The sequence below is a fragment of the Adiantum capillus-veneris genome, chromosome 5 (assembly GCF_014529385.1).
Source record: "Adiantum capillus-veneris isolate H3 chromosome 5, ASM1452938v2, whole genome shotgun sequence".
In the NCBI taxonomy this organism is placed as follows: Eukaryota; Viridiplantae; Streptophyta; class Polypodiopsida; order Polypodiales; family Pteridaceae; genus Adiantum; species Adiantum capillus-veneris.
The window spans coordinates 148,100,505-148,119,356 of NC_140935.1; the positions used below are offsets into that span (position 1 = coordinate 148,100,505).

An 18,852-nucleotide genomic window follows, 5' to 3' on the forward strand; every position below is an offset into this window, starting at 1 on the left:
TGTCAAGACAGCGTTCTTGCATGGTGATTTAGATGTGGAAATTTACATGCAACAGCCAGAAGGGTTTGTTGAGAAAGGCATGGAACATTTGGTATGCCAGTTGTTAAAGAGTCTTTATGGCTTAAAACAATCACCGAGGGCATGGTACCATAAGTTCCACCAGTTTATGCTTTCTCAAGGCTACAAACGTAGTGAGTTCGATCACTGTCTATATACAAAGAAGGCTAAGGATGGCAGTTGGCTGATCCTTATTTTGTATGTGGATGACATGTTGATTGCTGGCAAACACTTGGAAGAAATTTCAGCTTTGAAGTCAAAGATGGCAAAATCGTTTGACATGAAAGACATGGGTGAGGCAAGTCATATACTTGGTATGCGCATTGAGAGAGACAGATCAAAGAAGTTGATTTGGTTATCTCAAACAGAGTATATTGACAAGGTTTTGCACCGTTTCAATATGGAGAAGGGAAAGGCATTGAGTGTTCCATTGCCACCATATGTGAAACTTAGCAAACAAGATTGTCCTGTGTCTGAGGAAGAAAAGGCTGAAATGGATAAGATTCCATATGCGTCTGCAGTGGGTAGTTTGATGTATGCAATGATTGCTACACGTCCGGATATTGCATTTGCAGTGGGAGTGGTTAGCAGATATATGTCAAATCCCGGCAAGAAACATTGGGAGGCAGTGAAAGGTATCATGAGATACTTAAAACATACAAAGAGTATGCGCATATGCTATGGTAGTCAGGATTTGAGTGTCAGAGGATACACTGACTCAGATTATGCAGGAGACTTGGATAAGAGGAGATCTACATCAGGCTATGTCTTTACATTGGCTGGAGGTGCCATATCATGGCGCTCTCGATTACAAGATTGTGTTACGCAGTCTACTACAGAAGCTGAGTATGTTGCAGCAAATGAGGCATGCAAAGAAGCTATTTGGCTTGGTAGATTGGTTGCAGACTTGGGAATCAATGCAGATATGCCAGAGTTATATTGTGATAGTCAAAGTGCTATACAATTGGCAAAGAATCCAGTGTTCCATTCGAAGACTAAGCATATTGATGTGAAGTATCACTTCATTAGGGAAGTACTTGAAGACAAGCAGATACAACTGCTGAAGATCCACACCAAGGACAATCCTGCTGCTCTACTCACAAAGGGACTTCCAGGAGAGGGCTTTGTGCATTGTCGTGAGTTATTGGGCATTGGATAGATGGCAGCCATGTAAATCTTTGTACATTTATGTTCATAGATTTACAGTTACTTAAAGTGCCACATTGGACTTTAAGTGGGAGGTTGTTGGGATTAAAGCCCAAGTGGCCTCTTATGCGGATATGGCCGGCCGCCCGCCTAACTCACTTACCTCTAACTCTTTGTATATACTAACATATTCTTTGTGAATACTAAGGATTTGGGAGATAACCCTTCTAACAGATCTCTGCGTACTGTACTGTGTAAGCTCACTGTGTGTGTGTGTGAGAGAGAGAGTCGACCCACGCTCCGCTCCGCGACTTCACTTACAAGCTTGTCTATATCAATTCTCTGTTTACTGTGTGTGTGTGTGTGTGTCATAGTCTAGGTGAGTGTGTGTGCTTGTAAATTGGAAGAAGAAGTGGACAGTTTGATGGTGATGGCTTGAAAGCTTATGTTGAGTACTTTAAGCGGTCGATCTCCCCCTCTTCACCCAACACTAAGTGTGTTTAAGAGAGTTCACAACACTTGGCATACATTGACATCCATAAGGGCATTCCAAGCATCTACATTAGGTGGGCGAAGCTCATCAAACACCAATAGAGCATTTGAAAATGCTCCAAATCTTGCATTCATGTGAACCAATGTAGTGCCAAACCCCTTGCTTTCGAGCCTGTATCTCAAGACCTTTCTAAATTGACATTAAGTCACATATAAAGGCGATTAAATTTAGGGGAATACTTTCGAGCCTGTATTGTGGTGTGTGTGAATGTGAGGCAAGACTGAACCTAAATGAGCATGCCTTGACTAGAGCAAGCACCTCCTTATATTACTAATAGAGACTACATGCCAAGAACTGAGTGTCCTCCCACACTAGGTGGTCGGACACCTACACCACACCTCCCCCCTTAGGGAGAAAAAGATGAACATCTTTTTACAAGTTTGGACCGGAAAGGGACTCTAAATGAAGAGATCAACTCCAACGCCTCATCGGGGGGAGAGATCATACAACGACTTAGGGGCTAGGGGACTGAACTTGGGGGCTAGACGTGACATCATGCGAACATCATCAAAGCATGGAACTTGTATATCTCGCTAATGCAAACACTAGGTCGCTATCCCAATGTAATGGACAAGACAAGGAACAACTAGGGGCTAATTCATAACAAAGAGATAAAACTTTTTGCGACATACATCCATCGCCATAAGGGGATCGGTGAGTGTGACTTTGTACTTTATTGAACACAACCTACCGATTGTTGAACACCACCTACTATTAAGTAGTTAAAGGTAACCAAGAAAAAGAAAAACTTTCCTCCATGGTCTTTTCCAAACTAGACCCAATAAACAAGCACCTCCGCAACCATGATGCAGTAGCTCCTATCGATTTGATCTATATTTCAAATTGAAGTTCTTCCGGTGTCCTCAACGACTGAGTAGCTAGAATCACCTGCATGTGCTCTATAACTAGCTGTTTGTAGAGCGGGCCTCAGTGTTAGGATTTGAAGGGCAACCTATTCTTTCAAAAGATGGGTTGTAGAAAAATGCACCCTTCCCTATAGAAGGGTCTATTTTTAGTTTGCCCTTCCAATGAGAAAATTTTGCATAATTTACAAGGCAAGATACTATATTCTGTCAATGAGTATAACCAATATACATATAGATATTATAAATGAGCATTAATATATCTAAAATGTTTTTTAATTAGCCCTTCATTGACATGTATTCTATTTTTTCACCCTTCTCTATAGAAGGATAATTTTTGAACAAGCCCTTCCAATGACAGACTCAAAAAAACTTTGGCCTTCATACGACCGGCAAAATGCCTTAAGAAGGGCAGATGGGCGTCAAATCCTATCACTGGCGCCGGGCCTTTTGTGAACTGCGAGAAGGCTTGTTGGCGTTCACACTCGTATTCTTCCCGGCGGGGATAAATCCTGAGAGAAAACAGTAGAAGCCTTGGCCATTCGTGAAAATTCTTCTTGAAACATCTCCTCTGCTTTAATCAGAAGCTAGGTAGCCAGCTCTATCTTGTCCTCTGAGAGCACATGAGGATTCGCAGCAGGAGTGATACAGAACACCATAACAACCAGCAGGAGGAGTAGGCCCCCATTTTGTATGAAGGCCATTGTGCCTTTCCTTGTGAGGTTCGTGTATGCAAGAGCGACGGAAAAAATGGCAGGCTGATATGATACAGGTGTCGGCAAGAACTGGGGCTACAGCGAGCAACCTCCTCCTCTATTCAAAGGCGACGCCATGTAGACCTGCAGCTCCGAGCTCATACGCTGCATGAAGAGTGATAAGCTCGGGAAAGCCTTAGAGAATGAAGTGGCAGAGAAAGCCAACATCCAAAAAGGAATTGCCTTGACTCGCAGACTTGTAGAGATCGATGTGAGCCTTAGCTGGAAAAGGGTGTGAGCACTTGCAAACGGCATTGAGTGAGGCCTCTGAGCATTTGGAATGGCAGCGCCAGTACTCCTTCTCTAAGCAACTCTCTCTCTCTCTCTCTCTCTCTCTCTCTCTCTCTCTCTACCCTGTGTCAAGCAAGAACTCCATGGCTGCGCCAAGCAAGAAAGCCCCGCAAGAAAGTGAATGCTTCAGAAAACTATGCCTGCCGCCTCCACCACTGTGGTGTGCGTGAGTGTGAGGCAAGACTGAACCTAAACGAGCGTGCCTTGACTGGAGCAAGCACCTCCTTATATTACCAATAGAGACTATATGCCAAGAACTGAGTGTCCTCCCACACTAGGTGGTCGGACATGTCATAATAACTAATATCTAATTCTCCTAAATGATTTTCTCATGTTAAAATGATCATTTAGTATGGGGAAGTGTCAGGGGAGAAAAAGCTAGAATATTGGTTAAGCTGGCAGACACAGTAGGGATCCAAAGGAGGGAAAATAGAGACCCAAAGGGGGGCCCATCTGCAAAAGAGCAATGTGCAACAATGGGCTTAAAAGACCCCAAGGTTCAACCCATTAAGACTTCCAAAATGCTAAGGTTCCAAAATTCAAAGGTTGTGTCCAATGGTCAAAAGCTTAGGAAATTTGGATGCTTAATGTGTGTGCCAAAAAGTCTTCCCCATGTCAGCTCCCTAGCACAGATGCCCACAAGATGTACTCAAATCCTATTGGATGGCCATGGAGGTGGACCAATGAGAATAAGGCTAGAGTAAATCTAGTTTAATTAATTTAAAAACACTTAATAAAAGAACCAATAGGAATTAAGCTCTCTAGAAGACTATTGGACAGTCTCCCAAGGGGTCCAATGAGCATTCAACAGCCCAATGGCTTGCCTGATTCCTATTGGCCAGGAGACAAAGGGGTCCAATGAGAGTTTAGTTGAATTAATTAATTACCTAAAGCTCTCACAAAAGAGGAAAGGGGACACATGTCAGAAGACTATCACTTATGCTACTTAACTTTCATTGGCTAAGTTGGGAGAGGTCCAATGAGGTCCTAGCAAGAGCAAATAGCAAGAGAGGTTGACCAAGAGAGAGAGAGGGGGGATTGATTTTTCAAAGGCAATTATCCACACACACTCACACAAGCTTATGTGTAGAGTAAGAAGACTCTCTCTCTCTTCTCAAGCTTTAACAGAAAGCTTATCACTTACTCCAAGCTTGTGAGAAGGGAGGCCTACACCAACAACTCTTGGCTTTGTGATGCAAATCCAACCAAGAGCCAAGCATCAATGCCTCTACCATGCTAATTACTAAGCTAAGCTATGCTCATATGAGTGATTATGTGAGGAGATGTGCATCTTTCTCGTAAGACTACTCCTTCTTCCTCTCAATCTACTCTCACACCCCGCTAGCTCTCACCATCTTCGAAGGTGTGTGAGGTCTTGGGTCTGAGACCGTGAGGGAATTGATGTTGTGTTTAATAAGTGTTTTGCTTAGTGCTTGAAGTAGTCCATCTTCATTGCACTAGCTAGTATTGAAGGAACACAAAGAATTGTATTGTAAAATGTCTCTCTTGATGGGAGAAACCATAATACAAAGCCTTTTGGAGGGGGAACCGGCTCCATGCAAATCCGGTCCTCAACTGTTGTCAATAGCTTAATTTCTCTCTCTTTTTGAAGTATTGTTCATGCTATCTAACTAGGTGTTATGCTTTTTGTTGCTCTCTCCACCCAAGCACTCTTGTTATGCTAATTAGGAATCTATTCTAATAATATGCTCACTATGTTCATGCTAATTTCCGCTACACACAAGTTACTAGGCCATTAAATCTTACAGGACAACTACACCATAGTATCTCAAGACCTTTCTAAATTGACATTAAGTCACAGATAAAGGCGATTAAATTTAGGGGAATACCTTGGTCCTACATTTGGATCCTATAAACTTCATCCAACAAAAAGGAGTGACTAAATGCATCAAGAATCCTAGTGTAAGTGTTGCACATGCAAACAAATCAATTTAAGAGTCCTTGACCAAAAATCTCATCATAAAGCTGTTTCTTGCTCACGTCAATGTCACTGCCTTTGGCCTTGAGGAGGACGTCAACCACAACTCCTCAGCATTGATTTGTTCAAGGTAGCAATGCACCTGCTGTGCGATGTGTCGACGTGCTCCATTTTTTTAGCTTTTTAGCATAACTATTTTACCACGGTTCAATTTTGTAGTTCCATGTGGAATGCTATGCTTCAATATTCACCAAAAGCCTCTTAGATAATCACGGTAAAAATCACTTTTCGTCTTTGTTCTCCCTATCTCTCTTTCCCTTTGTATTAATTTCTTTCTTTCTCTCTCTCTCTCTCTCTCTCTCTCTCTCTCTCTCTCTCTCTCTCACACACACACACACACACACACAGAGTGACACACACACTTTTGACCGTCAAATTAGCCTTTGTGTGCTTTTAAAAACGAAAAATAATGTGCCGACTTTAGACGAGGTGTGTATAAAGTGGTACCAACTCTTGCCATACGTTTTTCGCTTCGAGGGCATCGCCCACAGGTATGGCCGTTTGCGCCTCTTGCGCTTCTCTCAGATCTCGACCGTGCTGGCTTATAGTTGTCTTGTCAGCAACTCAAGGTCGCGTTCTCTCGCGATCTCAGAGAGAAGGTTGCCTTGATCAGAAACGCCATAGCCATATCTTGCTCCCAACCCAATTTGACGGGAAGCAACAGGTAAAACTCTACAGGGACGAAAGTGCAGTGTACAAGCACGTTCGGATGCAGGCAACTCGTCTCTGTAGAGTGCTTCCCAGATGGTAGTGTGCGATTTGAAGAGCGATTGAAAAGACATTGTCATGCAGCGATCTACTTTTGTGTATGTCGCTGCTTTTGTTTCTTTTGTCTTGACCTGCAATGAACAAAATCATGGGCGTGCTGATTGTTTCTTCTGTGGTTTGCAGGAAAGGATTCCACTGCTTGGCTCCATCTTCAGGTGTGGCTTGATCATTCTATGACTTAGACTGATGGATGTAAACCATTCATGTGTCAGATGTGATCCTTCCCCTATGGGTGCGCTCACGGGGTGGATCAATACATAATAGAAAAATATTTTTTGGGTGTCGGAGGGGGCCTTAACCCCCTCCATCGCGGTGTGCCTGGCTTGTGTGTGCGCTCTTCTTACATCATGATGATGTGTTGAGAGAGAGAGAGAGAGAGAGAGAGAGAGAGAGAGAGAGAGAGAGAGAGAGGTTGGTGATTTTTTGATTCAACTTGGAGATCTCCACAGAGATCACACTTAGCCGGATAGAGAGACATAATAGATAGTGGTTGAAGGGGTTTCATGAATCGTGATTGTTTAGTAAGGTAGCACATTGAAAACCACTGCATTAGTCGTCAGATTGCGCATCATGGTGTACTTGCTTAGCCTTGTCTGCAATCAAGCTGCTCTCTCTCTGAGGTTGAATGCAGGGAACGCGCCGTCTATACTGCATGCAATTATCTACTTTAGCGTACGTCTGTCAGGAATTAGTCCTCAGATTGCTCCTCATGATGTACATGTTTAGCCTTGTCAATCATCGAGCTACCGTCTCTCTTGAGGTCGAATGCAGAGAACCTGCTGTCTACACTGCACTCTCGATTACTGCAAATTTTCGAATGATGATGATGGTGCCTCGGTTTGCAGAAGACGGTCTTATTCAATTATCTGCTTCAGGGTATGTCTCTTTCTTCTTGTTACTAATCTAGACCATTGTTTTTTTGTGTGAGCATGTGTTGATCATTAAAAATTGTGATTTGCAGGAATGGATGCCTTTGTCCTCTTCATTTGGGTGTTGCTTAATCTGAATGGCTTTACTGAATCAATTAGAAGTGCCGGATGTAAACCTCTCATGTGTCGAATATGATCCTTCCCCTATGGGTGCGCTCACGGGGTGGATCAGGACATAATAGAAAAAGCTTAATTGGTGTTGGAGGGGGCCTTCACCCCCTCTGCTGTGGTGTGTGTTGCTTTGGGTGGGGGCATTTGTGAGCGTGTGTGATGTGCTCTTATGTGGCTTGATGCTCTGGTTGAGAGAGAGAGAGAGAGAGATTTGGTTGGTTGGTGTTTTTTCCTTGTAATGTGAACATCTCCCTAGAGTAAGATAGATCATACAATTGTTTAATGAGGTAGTTAATTCAAGATCAATACATTATGATGGATTTGGGGTGGTGCAATGCCAAGGTAAGGTATAAAGGCTTTGAATTAAACAGATTTTGATTGTATAGTTCAAAAGATTGGGTGCATCAGGAAAGTACTTAAGAGAAATGTCTGTGTTTGAGGTGTATCGAAATTTATGGATAGCTGCCTCTATGCGTAAAAGATATCCATGTAGGTATATTATATTGTAGGTACATACTGGTAGTTTCTAAATCAATTTCCAGTGAATCTTCATGTATACCTCCACGATTCCTCCCATTCTCATCTAAAGCTTAACGAGTTTTTCCATTCTCATGTAAAACTTCGATCCAGAACAGACTTGATCTGCAGACCTCCAGGATGCGGCCTATGCCATTTCTCATAGCCATCACATCAACACCCTCGCAGTGCTCATCCGCTTGACCTGTTGCAATAATAGGGCGTTGCGTGGCATTCGCCAGCACCTGCCTCTTGGGCAATAGCTATGGCAACAGGAGATGCTGCCTGCAGGATCTCAACAATGAGAGAGAGAGAGAGAGAGAGAGAGAGAGAGAGGTTGCAATAGTCCCACATCTGCCTGCCACATTTTCTGAAGGCATCTCTGGAAGATTCTCTGTCCACACACTGCATACTCAAATGCACAAGAGAGAGAGAGAGAGAGAGAGAGAGAGAGAGTGATGTGGCCACCAAAAAGTATGTCATATGTCAACACTCTGAAACAGAACTGTAAGTTCACCTAAAAATTTAGGGGAGCACTCTACATGCAACATGTGTAAGAATGTAAAGGGTAGAGGGTGCAATTGAAGGGCCTTCGCCATATGCTCTCTCTCTCTCTCTCTCTGTCCGGTCATGCCTGGTGTTAAATAGAGCTCTCTCCTGATGTGAAAGTATGACAACAAAATCAGCCCCCCCCCCCCCCCCCCCCCCCCCAAATCCCTTGCCACCGCTGCCGCTGCCGGTCCCTTTCTACCCCTTAAAACCCCAAAAGGAAACCCAAAACTTGAAAAGAAACTATTAAAGCAGTCGACAGTGCAGGAACACTCTACAACTTTAGGACAATTTTCAAAGAGCAAAATTTAAGTCGATTGAAAAACCTTCCATCAACTTCTGTGTGCATATATGCGAAAACAATGGAAGGCACACTCTACAACTTTAGGACAATTTTCAAAGAGCAAAATTTAAGTCGATTGAAAAACCTTCCATCAACTTCTGTGTGCATATATGCGAAAACAATGGAAGGCTGTTATTTGCTGGGCGCCTTGTGAGTACCTTCAACTGCACAAGCATCAGTGTATGAATGTGTTTTGGTTGTATATTTTCAATGTGTTGCAGGTAAAATGAAGGACCTGGATGTATAGCTTCAGCAGTTGATGCGTGCATCTCTGTGATTCAGAAGTGAAATGATTACTCTCTTATACAGAGGCAGGAAACTCATAAGACAAAATATTTCAGATGGTTGATGTGACGATTACGAAGGATGTTTAGTGAGGGACTCACTGTCAAGCTGAAAGGTGATCAGCTAAATAAAAATCAGCATCTAATGAAGACGACTATATCTATTTTGCGTGCAGCAGGTTGTCAGAAGAAAGAAATTTATGTTGGAAGGTGGAGATGCTCACACTAGGCGATCAGTCTATGGGTACCGTAATTGATGACCTTCATCTGGGTATGTTCTCGGCTGCTTTGTCGTTTTGTTATGTTCTTTCATTGTGTAGCCGTTTTTGTAATGTTCAATTTTTCTGTGAAGTTGGAACATGCACTCAAATTTACTTCTTGTTCTCAGAAGAATGGGCATGTACAATCATTTTCTACTGGTGAAGTAGTCTGCAGTTGCCCCAGTCGAGAATCGCTGGTGTCCATAGGTTTGTGTCCCACAGGTTTATGGAGTCCACACAACACTGAAGTAATATCTACATTTTTTTATTGCTCAGAAGTTATTGCAGAGGAGTGGTGCTCTGACTTTCATCAGACAGCTTATCTAAGTGATTTTGTTCTCGCACGAGGTGCTTCGAAGGACGCACCACCTCAGCTGTCATATACAATGTGCAATTTTAAGTTGCTTTTCCCAGAAATTTGGCCTTTCTGTATAGTTGTTGCTTTCTTGTTCCGTTTGTGCATGTCAGAACATTCGGAGGAGTGCTGGACACTATGAACCATAGCAGAGCAACTCTTCAATGCCTACGCTCAATTTGTACGCCTGAATTGTCCACATGCCGAAGAGATTATATTGTGCAGCAGTTATCTTGTTGATTATGATTCAAATATGTTGCTGCAAGTAGTCATGAATAACTGTTGCCAGCCATGCTCAATTTGCGAAGTTCCAAAGCCAATTTGGGTGTTATTAAAAGAGGAGAAGTGGCTACGAGTCCAATATCTGATCTATCAACTCCCTTGGGTTGTGATGAATTTGTTCAAACTTGAATTGATGGCAAATTTCTATGAATTCTAGCTGGATGATTTTGGTGCGAGTATGTGGGTATGCTGTAATATAGCAATGGAAGCGTAAAGCTGGATCTTCATGTCACTGCTTTGCTGACCTTGCCTTTGCTCTTGTTGGTTAGAACTAGACTTATGCATATTATGCTTATAACGGATTCTCCTATTGAAACAACTCCCCCCCCCCCTCCCTTCCCTTCTCTCTCTCTCTCCAGGATCTTCGAGATGGGATCTTGAGAGAGATCTCGGTATTGTTCCTATCACACAGATATGTATGCATGGTGGTATATTGAGAGTAACATTTCATATAGCTATGCTCCTCGGTAGCTTAAAGGCAAGAGCTATTGATGTTTTGGTCAATAAGGTGTAGGTTCGATTCCTACCTGAGGAAGTTTGACATGATGTGGATGCTCTTCAATTTTAAGATCCTATCATATTTGAAGACTAGGCACCTTTAGGAGTGCCCATTAGATAGTCATGTATCATACAGGATATATTGCTAAGGGCATGCTCATGGTCAATCTATACGCACTGTCGCAGTGGAGGAATGCCAATTTTGTGTCTTTCTTACGTTGTTAGCAAGCTCAAAGCTCTCCCAATAAGGAGATGGTGATAGAAGAGGAAAAGTAATTGGACTTACTACTATGAGAAATCATGTAGGTGATCTGAATCACGTGATTGTTAGTGCAACTCATTGTCGAAATCAGTGAAGGTATCTGGATGAAGCACAGAGAGCTATTGAGTTTTTTGGAAATACTTCGAACTTTGTTCATTTGGATTTCAGCTTTGCAAAGTTTCAAGCGAGTTCTTATTGAATGGAACAGAATTACAAGCTTATCCATCCAAATGAATTTGGAAAGAGTAAGTGATTTTATTTCTAGAGTTTACAAAGTTATAATAAATTATGTGTTCAAAATGTTTATGGTTGTTGCAGGTTATGAATGAGGTCTAACTTTGCCATCTTATTTCCTACACAGGCGATCTGCACCTTTGATGTAAGAGGTTAAGGGAGAAGGGCTACTTATGACTTTGGCATTGAAATGCAAGGTTAATGCATAATTTAATATTTTTACTTTCTAGTATGTTTAATGTTTGAAGTGTATTTGATGACAAAAAGAAAGGCATATATGGATGATAGAATCTAGCCTAATCTGATGGTTACTCCCGCAGCCCCGTCCATATGGGACACAAGTTCATATGCAATCTAAATTTCGATAGAATCTAGCCTAATCTGATGGTTACTCCCGCAGCCCCGTCAGTTCATATGCAATCTAAATTTCCTCGATAAGACTACTAACAAACAAACATTCAAAACCAACCCTAACAAACTAGGGGAGATTTTGAGGATTACAATTGATTCAACATTAAATAATCCTCGAAAGTAGGGATTAGGGAGATTTCGAGGATTACAATCTCGAGGATTACGATTGCTTGAATTCATCTAAATCTCCCTAATTCCTACAAAATGGTATCAAAGCCATTAGCTAAATAAGCATTTCTAATCTACTAGATCCTAAGCACATGATCATATTTGCCTATTTTGAAGTTCCTCTCTTGATCACAAAATCGATTCAATTTCTTTGCTCGTGCATTTTAGATAAGCACTAATTTTTGTCTCATTACTCATGTATTGGGCATGTTCTCACGCCACTATCCTTCACGTAGTAATAAGCAAGCACTTAGCATGTCCATAATAGGCTCTCTCTTAATAGCACCTCAAAAGTGTGTTTGTGTAGTTTATTTCACCTTCATTAATCTTTTAACCTTGCATTTTATTTGTCCACTTTGGCCAATAATTTTAAGCCTCAATATACAATTGCAGAAATTTGAGCTTATTTAAAACCTTGTGTATGTGACTTGCATGATTGTGCTCAATTTGACTACACACCCCCTTCCTTCCTCTGAGGGCTTTGGAGGAATTCTAGAGCATTGACGCTCTATGGCAGGAGCATTGAGAGGAAGAAACAACTCTTATCATAGCTAGATGGCAAAATGACTCTGCACGGATACACCTCACAATGGTCCTACATTGTAGGGGGAGGTATCATGTGTACTCTTTGTGGATGGACATTCACTACCTAGAAGGCACCCCTTCTCATCTCATGCATGGTGGCCTGTTGAGTCTGCTATTGCTTGAACGTGAGCGCATCCTCATGATGATGAGTTGCATCCCTTGATCCCTTTCACAAGAAGATTTAGAGATTTTCACATGTAGGAAAATAGAGTCTTTATCAGTGTTTTTCATACAATGCATAACATCATGAACTTCTGCTCGAGAGGCACCGCATACTTAGCTAGGTACGATTGGGGACAGGGGACCACCAGCATAAGTCCCACATTGTGACCTACCTCAACATCATGAGCTTCTGCGAGGGAGGCACCGCATACCTAGCTAGGTACGATTGGGAGCAGGGACCACCAGCCCCCCCACCGGGCCGCTGGTTCCTGCTCCCAATCGTACCTAGCTAGGTATGCGGTGCCTCCCTCGCAGAAGCTCATGATGTTGAGGTAGGTCACAATGTGGGACTTATTGTGAGAATTTGTCCAAAACTTCTTGTGTAATTTCTCTCCCATCTCCTTGGAGATAATAAAACCATCACAGGAGAGCACCTTAGCCAACAACAAATGAACGATGATCATGCTTTAACGTGAGTGCATCCTCATGATGATGAGCTGCAAGCCTTCATCCCTCTCTCTCCATGACTCACCTGCGTTCCTCCAGAATCTCAAACACCAATCATTGGCATCCAAAGTAGCATGAGGAATTTGTTGCACTACAGTGCACTAATCATTCACATCCAAATTAGCAAGAGGAAATTGTTGCGCTATTGACACCTCAACATTCGTAATCTAGCGTCTCCTTCGTAGTTCAATAGCCCTTGGAATTCATGCGGACTGCATAAGTGCAAGCGTCAAATGTTATCAGAGGACCATCGCCTTGAAGCATTCCTGCCAATTGGTTGCTTAGTATTGCCCCCCCTCTCCCACGACCATTGATGACCGGGAATGGTCATGGACAGACCGTTCTCATAACCAACGCTCTTGGCCTCCGCCGTTCTCCCTAATTAGTGGGAATTGTCAGTGCACGACCATTCCCTACCCCATCAAGGTCGGGTATCGGGGGGCAATGCATCGTGGCCCTCCATTTCTTGTCCCTTCTTAAGCCAAAATCTCAGCCTACAATGGATGGATGGCCACCACATCAGCACCTGTAATCTGTGTAGGTTGTAAGCCAATCATGACACTTGAGGTCAACGCACAAAATGCACACACCTCAACTTTAGGAATGTTAGTACCTGCAAGCCAACCATAATTGTCGAGATTAGCTCATGGAATTGAGGAGGCTTTGTATTGTATCAGCTCAGTGCTGCAATGCTCTTTGGTGTCCCTTTACCCGACTCTTGTTGACGGTTGGGAGTGATCATGACCATTCCCATAATATTGACTCCCACTATGGATCTAGATTCCCAATTGGTTGCCATGTGGTCGTCAATATTGTCATGAATGTTACTTTCTCACCTTCTAAAAGTACATTCCAACTTAAATTGGCCACTTAAGTTCATGTAAAATAAAAAGAGAACAAGTAAAATTGATTAAGTGCTAATGAACCAACCTGGTCAAAAAGGAGAAAAATCTATAAAAGAGCAAGGTTAATTGTTAACTAATTATCTTAGTGAAAGATACATGTCAAGGAGGGATAAATATGTCGGACAACCTTGATTAAAGGTACATGACGAAAGAGATAATCGAGAGCAATCATAAGAATCTAAAAGTAGAAAGTGAGTGTGCTAAGCTCAAGTCATTAGAATAACTCTTTAGAATCTAAATATGAAGTTTGGAAAGCCTTAGGGTGAAATTTCAACTTGCCACAAAATGTCTAAATTTAGCAGGTTTTGGAATTAGCTTGGCGGCACCTCCAAAGTACTATGCTAAGGTTTTGCATAGGAGGTGAAAGTTTTAAACCCCAAAGGGTGAGTTTTATTTTCACCAAAGATTATCCTAATTTAGCATGTCCTAAATTAGCAGGTAGGCTGTAGCCCTGTATCAGCTTCATAAGCCTCCAAGGTTTGTGCAAAGGTCTTGCACAAAAGCTAGTTAATAAAAGGGTAGGTTTATGGTTTTATTAAATGAAAGGGAAAAGCTAAAGACTAAGGTTGGATCAACCTTTCCTCATTTATTAAGTTGACTTTAGTCTTTGTTTACTAAGCTTGTCTAGGCCTCATGTCCAAGGTAGCACATATTTGCTTTGTGTGAACTTAAACAAGTGTGTGTGTGGTGTGTCTACTTGCCAAGATGAGTCACAGGGGGGGGGAATCCAAAAGCTTATATGAGCTATGTTCTTTTATCGGTCTTTGTAGCTATTACAGGAAATTTGTTCGTAATTTTGCTTACAGATCGTGTTATTTGACTCTCCTGTTGAAGAAAAACACACCTTATGAATGGATTGATTTACAAGCAAGCTCATTTAATGCACTTAAACATGCTTTGACTAATGTACCTCTATTGCAATTGCTTGATTTTGAAAGACCATTCTTTGTGGCAGTCATTGATGCTAGTGGAAAGGTATCGGTGCAGTCCTTATGCAAGATAACCATCCAGTTGCTTTTGAAAGTCGTAAATTCAAACCATCTGAAACAAAGTTCAATACTTATGATAAAGAGTTGACTGCTGTGGTACATGCATTGAAAATTTGGAAACACTATGTAACGGGTACTGACTTGATCATTAAAACTGATCAAGTCAAATATTTACTTTCTCAGCCCTTAATAGATGATAGACATATTAAGTGGGCCGCTTTTATTCAAAGTTTTCAGCCCAACATTCAATACCAACCTGGTAAAGAAAATGTTGTAGCTGATGCTTTGAGTAGAAGACCTCACTTAATCATCTATCTAACAAAGTATCAAATATTTACTTTCTCAGCCCTTAATAGATGATAGACATATTAAGTGGGCCGCTTTTATTCAAAGTTTTCAGCCCAACATTCAATACCAACCTGGTAAAGAAAATGTTGTAGTTGATGCTTTGAGTAGAAGACCTCACTTAATTATCTATCAACCATTACGGGAACTTCATTTGACACCATGCGTGACACTTATGCACATGACGATGACTTCAAAACGACATGTTTGCATATGCTTGATAATCCTGTGCACACATTCTTCGAATACACTATTCAAGAAAACTTCCTTTATTTCAAACAAAAATTGTGTGTAACTAAACCTTTTCATACATTAATTATTGAAGAATTGCACAAACCACCTTATGTTGGACATAGAAGATTTGCTGCAACTTTTCAAAATTTATGTCGTGATTTCTATTGGCCTACTATGAAAATGGATGTTAAACAATATGTTTCAACTTGTTTGATTTGTCAAAAAATCAAACAAGCTACATGTAAAAAATTGGGACTTTTACACCCTCTCCCTATTCCTGAAAGGCCTTGGGAACACATTTCAATGGATTTTGTTACTGTTCCCCACTCACAATGCACAAACATGACATGATTTGGACTATTATTGACCGTTTTTCTAAACAAGCATATTTAATTTCTTGTAAGAAAACACTCACAACACATGATGTTTCTTTCCGTTTAGAACTACCTGCACATTGGCACATTCACAATGCCTTTCACATTAGTCTTTTATGCCCATTCCGAGGACCCCTACTTACACACCACATTTATGAAGATCCACCTTCACTTGTAGACCAAGAAGAGCAACTCATCCCTGACAAAATAGTTGACCACGAGACCACCACTACACGCACTGGCATGGTTTATAACCGTTACCTTTTGACTTTCAAGAGTCACCCTAGAGAGGATGCCAAAAATGGATGCCTGAAAAGTTTTTTCGCAACTTCCCCGACCTTTTCCACAGTTTCCATCACTCACAGTCCAATTGATTTCTGTATTGAGCAACTGAGGACAGTTGCTGTCCCTGGTGGGAGGGATGTTACGAGACTGGGCACCCTCCTGTTGTAGTGGTTAGCTGCAATTGGGATAGCTGGCGTAATGGTTAATTATGTGTTGTCTATTTATTTTCTAATTGAGTTGATGATGATTTTGTAGAGTGGAATGCGGGGAGTTGATGACGAGGCGTTGGCAATTACTCTTGGCCATTTTATATTTGCATAGTATTTTAGAATCTCATTTCAATAAGCCACTATGGCTTTGTAAATAATTGTAGTGGGAACTCCCCTTATAGGTCATGCAAGAACTAATGAGCTTCACTCATTTACAAAAGTGAAGTGGTTGTAAAAAGAGGGGCCTCAATTTTTGGAACTTTAAACTAAAAAATGATATATGAAATACCAACTCCACAAGAGAGGTGCCTGGAGTTTGGGGCTAGATTTAGCCTTTCTCTTGCAGATTCTCTTCTCTACTCTCTTATGCTATGTTCTATTTGCTGTGTACTCTCTAATAGTCTCCATCTCTTACACTCTCTTACAAGCATGTCTATGTCAATTTTATGTTCTTTGTGTGTGTGTGTGATAGTTTAGGTGTGTGTGTGTGTGCTTGGAAATTGAGAAAAGAGGTGGACAGGTTGATGGTAATATTTGTGAGCATGTGTTGAATAATCTAAGCAATCGGTCTCCCCATCTCTTCTCCCAACAAGTCTATTAAGAAAAATGGCTATAAGATCTTTATCTGGGACAAGAGCTTCAATATAAATCAGCTGAGTGCGGATGCTTTTCAGTTTGTTAGCTAAAGCTACAATATTATCATCATCACGCATAGAAAGAGAATACAACTCAATTATAAGGCTCATTTTAGAGTATTTGGCTTTAGGACCAAACACTTTCTCTAGTTCCATCCAAGCAGCGTTGGGAGATTGCATTTCATCCAGACAATGAATCAAATCATCTTCAAGAGATGTCAGAATAATACCTAATGCTTGCTCGTCCTTGCGTTGTTTCTCGGCAAATAGTGCTCTGGTAATTGCAGCGCCAATGCCCGCTTCATCGGTTGACAGGGGCTCCACGACACTCCATTAATTTTTTCGCATAAGATAGCCTTTTACTTCAATTTTCCAAGTGTGGAAACCAAACCCATTAAACTTGTCAATTTTGGACACCATAATTGAATCTTGAAAATTTGATGAGATGGAGATTCCTGTTGAGGGTTATACTTGCATGCGAAGTATAATTTGGATGACACTTCATTAGTCAGCACTGCTAGGCTATACCTTGAAAAACTCTGTGTGTAGCTTATCGGCACAACGGGAATTTCTTGTTGATGTACTTGCTTAGCACATGCAATGCAAGGAGGACTACCACTAATAATATAATGTGTGCTGCCTGGCTGTGTATGTGGATGGTTTGGAATGCTAGCCTTAGTGGATAATCACACTATGTGTGAAGCCTAGCTTCATTAGGAGATGTATTAATCAAAGCTTAAAAAAAAAATAAAAAAAATAACGAGTCTATAGTTTGCAGACAGTCGACGATGGCGTTTTTAGTCTCCTAGAAATGTCGGCTCTGTGAAGCAGCGCGACCAGACCCATAGTAGCCCCGAACGGCTTAGCTCTCAAGCCCCTGTGCACGGTTTCTGGCCCTCACCTTGCTTTCCAAGAATGAACAAGAAAGATGATATGATTTAGTAAGATCAATGCAAGCATGCACACCACATACACGAAACCATGTCCATTTTCTTGAGCATCTTCAACACCTCCATACCTATTTGAGGTATTCTCTACAAGTGTGACAGAGCAAGCAGGGATGATGACCACCCAAGTACTGATAAAATGGCCTTTCCTTTCCTTAACCGCTCACTTTCAAAGCCACCCTTCACATGAATTCCAATAAGTGGGTTTTGCTCCCTTAGAAGCACTCTTCTCAACAACACTTTGTGGCCTTCCAGAGAGCTCTCCCTTTGACCCCTAGTGCTACTCTGATACCGGTGTTAGGCTGTGCTAGGGAGGATGGAGGCGGCCGGAAGCCATGGCGAGAAGGGTGCAGAAAAGAGAGAGAGAGAGAGAGAGAGAGAGAGAGAGAGAGAGAGAGAGAGAGAGAGAGAGAGAGAGAGAGAGAGAGAGAGAGAGAGAGAGAGAGAGAGAGTCGACACACTACACAAAAACAACGCTATGTCTTAATTACTTTGCATGATCACTTTTACATATATAGAGTGTGACTTACTTTTCATGCAAACTACAAGTAGATCTTCATGCTTTTAAGAGTGAGTCCGTTAGGGATTGTGCAACTAGAATGAAGTGGTACATTGCAAGGTAACTAGAACTAGAGATACCTTCAGAAGAAAGACTAGTATCATTGTTTCTAGAGGGACTGCTAAACATAGAACTTCATGCTATATTGTATAGCAAGAAACATATGACCCTAGAAGAGTGTGTGTCAGATGCTATTGACTTAGGAGAAAATTGTGATATTTTCAATGAAGAAAATGTCCCTAAGGATAATCAAAGTGAGAAAACAACATCCACCAAACCGGCACAAGTGGAAATTGCTGCTGTAGCTCCGCTTACAGCCATAGAAGACATGCTCAAAAGAATGAACAACATGATGAATAACATACAAAAAGCACCTATGAGGGGACCAGGCAAGGGATACCTCAATAGGGACAACCAATTAGGCCGCAAAAATGGTGTGAAATCAAGGGTAAATGGACCAACCACGAGACCAATGAGTGCTA

At 41.6% G+C, this 18,852-nt stretch overlaps 2 protein-coding genes across 2 annotated transcripts; both read left to right on the forward strand.

Annotated features, from left to right (window-relative positions):
- Positions 1-6,094: 6,094 nt before the first annotated feature.
- Positions 6,095-8,339, forward strand: LOC147458261 (uncharacterized). Its single transcript, XM_086512939.1, has 5 exons — positions 6,095-6,263; positions 6,343-6,470; positions 6,556-6,587; positions 7,159-7,308; positions 7,394-8,339. The coding sequence occupies exons 1-5, from the start codon at positions 6,158-6,160 to the stop codon at positions 7,431-7,433; spliced, it is 456 nt and encodes a 151-aa protein (XP_086369065.1). The 5' UTR covers positions 6,095-6,157; the 3' UTR covers positions 7,434-8,339.
- Positions 8,340-8,483: 144 nt separating this feature from the next.
- On the forward strand, positions 8,484-12,509 carry LOC147458262 (uncharacterized). Its single transcript, XM_086512940.1, has 5 exons — positions 8,484-9,435; positions 9,553-9,631; positions 9,701-9,772; positions 10,990-11,066; positions 11,183-12,509. The coding sequence occupies exons 1-5, from the start codon at positions 9,421-9,423 to the stop codon at positions 11,210-11,212; spliced, it is 273 nt and encodes a 90-aa protein (XP_086369066.1). The 5' UTR covers positions 8,484-9,420; the 3' UTR covers positions 11,213-12,509.
- Positions 12,510-18,852: the final 6,343 nt, after the last annotated feature.

Coding starts and splice junctions, on each gene's coding strand:
- LOC147458261 (XM_086512939.1), top strand. CDS start 6,158: ATGGCCGTTTGCGCCTCTTGCGCTTCTCTCAGATCTCGACCGTGCTGG. Junction 6,471..6,555: donor ATGCAGCGATCTACTTTTGT/GTATGTCGCTGC, acceptor TGTGGTTTGCAG/GAAAGGATTCCACTGCTTGG. Junction 7,309..7,393: donor ATTCAATTATCTGCTTCAGG/GTATGTCTCTTT, acceptor TGTGATTTGCAG/GAATGGATGCCTTTGTCCTC.
- LOC147458262 (XM_086512940.1), top strand. Junction 9,773..10,989: donor TGATTTTGTTCTCGCACGAG/GTGCTTCGAAGG, acceptor TTTGGATTTCAG/CTTTGCAAAGTTTCAAGCGA. Junction 11,067..11,182: donor TCCAAATGAATTTGGAAAGA/GTAAGTGATTTT, acceptor TTTCCTACACAG/GCGATCTGCACCTTTGATGT.